The sequence below is a fragment of the Solanum tuberosum genome, unplaced genomic scaffold, assembly GCF_000226075.1.
Source record: "Solanum tuberosum cultivar DM 1-3 516 R44 unplaced genomic scaffold, SolTub_3.0 scf00227, whole genome shotgun sequence".
Classification (NCBI taxonomy): domain Eukaryota; kingdom Viridiplantae; phylum Streptophyta; class Magnoliopsida; order Solanales; family Solanaceae; genus Solanum; species Solanum tuberosum.
Window position 1 is genome coordinate 15,479 of NW_006239150.1, and position 8,353 is coordinate 23,831.

General features: G+C 32.5%; 1 protein-coding gene across 1 annotated transcript; it reads right to left on the reverse strand.

Annotated features, from left to right (window-relative positions):
- Positions 1 to 7,067: 7,067 nt before the first annotated feature.
- On the reverse strand, positions 7,068 to 7,430 carry LOC107062409 (uncharacterized). The gene has a single exon (XM_015313015.1). The coding sequence runs from the start codon at positions 7,428 to 7,430 to the stop codon at positions 7,068 to 7,070; it is 363 nt and encodes a 120-aa protein (XP_015168501.1).
- Positions 7,431 to 8,353: the final 923 nt, after the last annotated feature.

An 8,353-nucleotide genomic window follows, 5' to 3' on the forward strand; every position in this document is an offset into this window, starting at 1 on the left:
AGCAAACAATTCAAATAATTAAGTACCATCAATTTTTTCTAAAAGAAGATGAAGAGTTGACAGTGAAAAAATAGCAAAAAACTAATATGAATGTAAAATTTATCAATATTTGGGATTAATTAACACAAAAGAGAAGAAATTTAAAAAATGAAATAATGAAAAAAATAATAATTTAGGAAGTGGATTCAGTTAAAGAGAGAAATAAAATTGAAAGGGAGGCAGAGCATACTAGTACTAGGAGAAGAGAGAGATAAGTTTGGGGAGGGATGTTAATTTTTAACCGAGAATAGTCAAATTTATGGCTCAGGATCAAAACAATACTCGTTTTACATATATTAAGGACTATTTCAATCAAATGGTATATATTAAGGACTAAAATAATTCAACCCCTATATATGAAGAACCATTTTGATCATTTTCTCTAATACTTACAAGGATCCTAAGAACTATAAAAGTTGATCTGAATCCTCTAATCCTATGTCTTTACACCAAAAATATAGATGTTAATTATGTCTTGAATTATTCCCTTGTGTATTTTAGGAAACTATAATTCCTATTGGTTTAGAAGACCCTTTGTCCTAATAGATTTGGAAAAGGAAAATATTATTCTTATAGGATTGGGAAAACCTTATCCTTATAGGTTTGGCGCTACTTGGGATATATATATATAGAGGGGATATAGTTGGGGATTCTATGATATGGTATATGATACACAATGTAGTCCTAAGAGATTCCTAAGTATTGTAAGCTTCTTCTTTTTTCTTTCATAGTGAAAAACTCTCTCTGCTTTTGTGGGGAGGAGTAGGCCTAGAGGAACCTCATTAAATCCTTGTGTTATTCTTCTTCTCTATTTTTTCATTGTTTGTGATTGTGTGCTAGTTAATCCATGATATTTCTGCAACAATTGGTATTGGAGCTTGGTTAAGGTTTCTAGACATAATCAAGGGTTAAGATGACTCCATCATCTTCAATAAAGTATGAAATAGAGAAATTTGATTCGTGGGGGGGGGGGGGGGGAGGGGAGGTCTAGTTTTAGTCTATGGAAGATCAGAACGAGATCGCCTTTGGTGTTACAAGGATTGTGAAAGGCAATTGAGGAGGATTTTCCAAAAGTGTTGAAAGAAACAGAACAAGCAGACTTTAAGGAAAATGCTTTGAGTGCGATATTCGTGAGCGTTAAAAATAGTGTTCTTAAGGAAATTGCTAAAGAAAAATATGCAGCAATGACATGGAAGAAGTTAGAAGTTTTGTACTCTAAATAATCGCTGACAAACCACCTCTACTTGAAAAAAAGGTTATACAATCTCCGTATGAATGAAGGTACACCGGTCAAACTCACCTTGATGAGTTTAATTCAATTATAATGGACTTGAAGAATGTAGATATCAAAATTGAAAGTGAGGATCAGAACTTAATCGTATTATGTTCTTTACCACCGTCTTATGATACTTTTTCTGATACATTGCTATATGGGAAAGACAATATCTCAGTTGATGACGTTAGTAATGCACTAAAATCTAAGGAGTTGAGGAAGAACTTTCCAGATAGCAGAACTGAGGGTGAAGAACACAACCTACAAATTTTAATAGAAAAAGGTTTAATGCCAGATCGAAGTCTAGAGACAGGAAGCAGAACTACTATGAGTGCGAGGAGCAGGGTCATTAAAAAAGAGACTTTCCTAGACTAAAGGAGAAAAAGGGGAAGCAAAATTTGATTACTCAACAAATATTTGACTACTCAACAAATATTGTTGACAATGGTAATAATTATGATGACATTGATTTTGTAGGGGAAGTTTTTGCTGTGAGTTCTGATCATAGGCAAAATTCTTGGGTTCTTAATTCTGGTGCAACTTTTCACATGTGCCCATACAAGAATTAGTTTGCAACTTACGTATAGATGAGTGGTGCTGACACCTTGATGATGATAATTCATTAGAAGAAGAGGGGATTGGTAACATCAACTTGAGAATGTTCGATGGCATTATCAGAATATTGAGTTTTGGCATTTTCCTTTAATGAAGAGGAATTTCATTTCTCTTTCAACATTGGATGATCAAGGGTATAAGTTTCACTCAGAGAATGGAGCACTTAAAGTATGTAAAGGCTCCATGGTACTCATGAAGGGTAAGCTTCATTTTGGACTGTGTTATCTACAAGCCAGTGAAGTTGAAGGGGAAGCAATTGTAGCTTCTGGGAAGAGTGATCTGAATCAATATCAATTGTGGCACTTGCGACTTGGACATATGAGTGACAAGTGATTGTCTTTGTTGAACAAGCAAAATTTGTTGGATGATTACACAAATCAAGCTTTAAATTTTTATGAGCATTGTGTGTTTGGTAAGCAAATAAGGGTGAAGTTCAGCAAGAACGCTTTACACAAGACCAAAGACAAGTTAGATTATATACATTCGGACTTGTGGGGTCCAAACATAATTCCCTCCAAAAGTGGGCAAGGTACTTTATGACTTTGATTGACGATTACTCAAGAATGGTATGGGTGTATTTCTTGAAAACAAAAGATGAGGCATTTTCAACATTTGTTAAATGGAAGACGATGGTTGAAAGGAAAATCGAAAGAAAAGTTAAACGTCTTCGAAATGATAATAGGTTGGAATTTTGCAACTTAGAGTTCAATAACTTCTGCAACAGAGAAGGCATAGTGAGACGCCACACTTGTGTTGGAAAACCACAACAAAATGGTGTTGTAGTACATATGAACAGAATACTTTGTGATAGAGCATGAAGTATGCTTTTATGTGTTATCAAGGATTTTTGGGCTGAAGTCATCAATACAACTTGTTATTTGGTCAATAGATCTCCCTCTACAACCTTTGAGTTTAAAACTCCCTTCGAAGTTTGGTCCGGTTGGCCTGCTGATTATTCAAATTTAAGAATATTTGGGTGTCCTTCTTATGCTCATGTAAGGGATGGAAAACTTGAGCCGAGTTCAAAGAAGTGCATATTTCTAGGGTATGCAACTGGAGTGAAAGGTTACAGATTTTAGTGTGCACAGAAGAAAAGACTCCGGGGTTAATTATTAGCAGGGATGTGACATTCAATGAATATGCCTCATTAGATAGTTAGAAGGAAAAGGCAATAGCAGAAATAGATCACGGTGTTAGTTACCGTATTCAGCTAGAAGTTGAATCTCTACTAGTTCAGCCCAATAGTTCAAAAGTGTAGGATGTGCAAGAAATTAATCATATTATATTATAAGTGGGAAGCCTCCAAGTCAAAAGTTGAATTACGAAAATGTCCCTTATAATGTCATAATATTGATGAACAAAAATGTAAATACAGATTAATACGCGGCTACGTTCCCTAGTAATAATAATAATCTGAAATGGAAAACCCCGTAATATTACTTCAAGTTTTCGGAAGTTAAAACACAACTTATGTAAATACACATTAATTATTAATAAATATTATCTCTATTAAACACTATTCTTATATAAATATTATCATATTCTATTAAACACTATTCTTATATATTTATGGACAAAAATATAAATACATAATAATAATAATATTCTAAAATGGAAAACCCCATAATATTACTTCAAGTTTTCGGAAGTTAAAACACAACTTATGACATGAATTAATATAAATACAATGAATATTTGTATTATTAAATGATAGAAGAAAATCAAAAGTTTTGCAATATTTAAAATAATCTCTTCAGATACTCCTATGCGCAAAACTATAAAAAAATTCAATGAATTATATTCTTAAATTATCTTAAATGCTAAGTAATAGCTACAATACACATTGTTGCAAACTTTTGATTTCCTTCCATTATAATTAGCATAAATTAATGATGAATTTTTTACTTGATAAATTAAATTTATCTTATATAAATGGACATTTAGCATATAACTAATTCTCACTATTTGGATGAAACAATATAATATATCGTAGGTGTAAACTTACCTGGTATGTAATAAACAATCAGCCTTTCATGTTTAAATATGAGTCATTTAGTTATTATTTCTAAAATAAATTATTGTGCTCTTTATGTTGTGCTTTCCACATGAATGAAAGAATAAGATAATTTTATTTGGAATGTAAGAATATTGTCGTCTTATATAGTTTCTCAAGCTTTTGGTATCTCAGTAATACTCAATAGTGTAGTAATATCTATTGTCTTCGTATTTAGCTATCTCTAGGAGGTAAGCATAGAAAAGTTGGTTCAATTAATTTCTTAAATTGTATTTGTGTTATATATAACTTCTCTTGATTTTTTTTACTCATCGTTACATTTTAAAGTACAGTTGTGTAGGAATCTTGCAGATATCACTATGTATATATTTCAAAATTATCATGAATGTCGAAGCTTTATGACTTTGTTTTCTTTGATAATATCTCTAATTTGTTGATAATGACCATTTCTTAGAAATGAGCTTGCCTCTATAATTTGCCTTTTTGACTTTGGATACCTTTAAAAGGGGGATTAATTCAATAATATTTAATTTACGATATGCAAATAAGTCATAAAGGAACAAGAAGAATCATCTATTGATTTTGAATCTCTAATACATAATTATAAGTCCTATTAGACTAAGAACATTCTATCTTCACAAATTTTAACCTCATCTTCTATCCAATCCAAGATCAAGGGCATGCGACAACTATCGTCTCCTTTAAAATTGTTCAATAATTTAGTGATATGACATTATTTTGTTTTATTCCAACTACATAATAATCAAGTCTTCACAATTTATGCATAATAAGGTTGTCAAAAAACTGACTTATAATTTAATTGTTTTTGCGAAGGATTAGTATGGATTACACGTGCAACGCACGTATCCAGAACTAGTCAATATGATAATGATGATGCACCTATACAATAACAATCATATAGCATTGCAACAGGTAGGAAAAAAAGAGTGATCAACCATAGAAAAAGATTTGCAAACGTGGTTACTGAAAACCTTTTTAGATATGCAAATTTTATAGAATTTGCTTTTTCAGTTGCAGAGACCATTGACGTGCATGGGCCTAATAGCTATAAAGAAGCTATTTCTAGTTTTAAAGTAGATCGATGGGTTGGTGCTATGGGTGAAAATATTGAGTCTCTTTAAAAGAATCAAACATGGAAGCTTGGTTCATTGCCTAGGGGATCAAAAATAGTCAAACATCATATTATCTGAGATGTTGTATCTTAAGGGGTTGTTGATGTAAAGCAAGTGTCTAGACATAATAATACAGGAGATATGATGACCAAGACAATCCGAACCAATAATTTTAGGCATTGCCTAGACTTGATTGGTGTGAGTTGTACTCAACCCTTTGGAGGGTTGGGAGCAAGGCAAACATGTGTTATTTCAATTGATGAAAGGAATTCAAGCCAAAGGGAAGATTTATTAATTATGTCTTGAATTATTCTCTTGTTTATTTTAGGAAACTATAATTCCTATTTGTTTAATTAGGAGACCCTTTGTCCTAATAGATTTGGAAAAGGAGATTATTGTTCTTATAGGATTGGGAAAACATTTTACTTATAGGTTTGGGGCCACTTGGGATCTATAAATAGGGGATATAGTTGGGGATTCTCAGACATGATACACAATGTAGTCCTAAGGGCTTATAAGGGGTCATTTGGTTGGGAACAAGTATCCCAGGATCAGTTGTCCTGGGGCTAGCTATCCTGGGATAACTTATCCCACCATATATATGGGATTACTTATCTCATCACTATGATCTAAATGGTGGGAAAGTTATTCCAAACATGACAACCAAATAAGATACACAAATTTTATCCCATCACTATTTTCTTATCCCATCACTATGATATAAAAGTATTGTAAGCTTCTTCTTTTCTATCATAGTGGAAAACTCTCTTTGCTTTTGTTGGTAGGATTAGGCCTAACCTAACTTCATTAAATCTTTATGTTATTCTTCTTCTCTATTTTTTCTTTGTTTGTGATTGTGTGCTAGTTAATCTATGATATTTCCGCATCAATATATATATACAATGCAATCCATTTAACCTTGTGAATGAAATTGGATATATCTTCAAAATTCCCACTATTTCTCTTCTTTCACCTTTGAGTTTGGTTATTATTCATTTCTTTTTGTAGTTCAATTATTGTTTTACCTTGTTTTGACTTTTGTTAAGGTTGATTTGTATGATTGTCTATATTATCTTGCTATAACTTTTTCATTTATGTTATTTCTTTTTCTAGACTACTTTTGATTGTTTTTCTCTTGAGCTAAGGGTCTATCATAGATAGCCTCTCTACCTAGGTAGGAGTAAGGTCAATGTACACTTTACCCTCTTCAAATCCCATTTTGTTGGATTACATTGGGTATTTTTCTATTGTGAATAATTAAACATTATAAAAACAGATAAACATTCTCCAAAATACAACAACCATTCCAAATATTTTAAGTACAAACAACACATTTGTGTTTACACTTTTATATATTTTGATACTTATAATACACAATTCGACAAAAAAAATGGATGTCAATGACTTCCCTAATAGTTTCTAAAGTAAAATGAGTAACCTCAAAGCTTAACCAACATATATCTATACTACCTGTAGGTAGAGTTGTTAGCTAATGAGCTACATCCATTATTCTCTTGAATAATTAATGGAAAAAATGGATATTCAAAATACTTTTCAATGAGTATTAGAAATATTAAATACTCCTATTAAATATGAGAACATAACAAAGTTTACTCCTAGCAGCCATTACACAAATTTTCACGTTTTGTTTGGTAAATTGCAAGTACTTGTAACTGGTATGATAACATTCACATTTGACAGAAAAGGAAACAAATAAAGTACTCTGTAAAGATTAGAGATTTAACAAAGTCCATGGACAAGGATACATATGTAAAGGCCAAGGGGTGAGACAGGTGATTTAGAATTTGTCCTTACACACAACTATTGTTCCAAGTGCATTAAATTTATTTGGAAATTTAGTATACACAGTGAGCCATGTGGTAAGTGTTGTTTCTTTTAATTGATACAAACAACTGTAATAAATCTCTACATACTATATACCGAAGAGCTTGTGGAAGCTAACCTTTTGAGTTTGGCGACTGCTTTGAAGGAATCATCCAACTGAATGAGGCAAAGATTGGTCGATATCCATACCAGGATACTTAGATTGGACATACTTTTTAACTGAAGTCTTACTTCGGAAAGCATTTTTCTTTCCATCTTTCGGTGCCTGAAAACGCTCTGGAAGATACAAATATCTATCTTTGAAGGTGCCTGAATTTGTAGCTCTTTTCCCTGTCCTCCAGCCCCACTTATCACCAACATTTGGCCAATCCACAGGCGCATATGGTAAACCTTCACCAGATTCATACTCAGAAACTGGATAAAGTTGAAGCCCAGCTTCAATGATTCTAGATGCACTCCCATTATATACAACAAGTGCAAGACTCTCCCCAACCTCCTCCTTGCCTGACATTTAGATGGAAATCTCTAACTCTGTTGATACCAATGAAAGTCTGAAACCATGAAAAATAAAAAACAAATATCAGAAGTCCACATCAGAAAGGAAACTGTTTTTGGCTGTAATAAATATAATGTAAGAACTACAAGTATTGGCAACCTGACCAGCAGAATGCTTGTGTATAATGCAACATGCTTGCATAAACATTTGAATTTATACAACACTTTATCAGTTTCCCCCATTAATACTATGTTTTGAATTTACTTCACCCCTAATTTTAGAAGAAAACAATCAGCTCAACTATATATTTAATTAAACTTTCTATTTATAGGAGACAGTTCCATTTAGAATAGGTAGTTAGAGTTTGCACTTTTATTTAGTGGCGGAACTAGTTACTGGCAATGTAGTTAATTGGATCCCCTTCACTGAAAAATTATATTGTGCAATTATGACAAACCTAATCTTTCTAGTTATGTGTAAATTGTTGAATCCCCTTGGCAAAAGGGAAGATACCAGTGTAGTGGACAATGGGGTTCAAAATCTGTTTTAGATCATATATTAAAATCTTAGGTGTACATTCTAGTATTTATCTCAAAATTTATTTTCTAAATCTCTATCAGCCAATGCTATAATTGCTTGCAACTACCAACTCCAGATTACCTGTTTATAATAGCTACCGACACTTGATACATTCCAGTTACATTTTATTCTACAAAGAAAATGAAAAGTTGGACCATATATATATATATAGAAATAAATTTTAAAACTCTAAAACCACTCAACCACAACCCAAAAGCTACAATTAAGGTGGGAAAGCCTCGACGACTAGCTTTCACTCTACCACAAGTAGGTAGCTTTTTCCCAGGTAGTCCTTTTTGAGTTAGGTGGTTAGGCGCCTCCATGGCATGATGGGTGATGGATGACTCTAATACCATCGA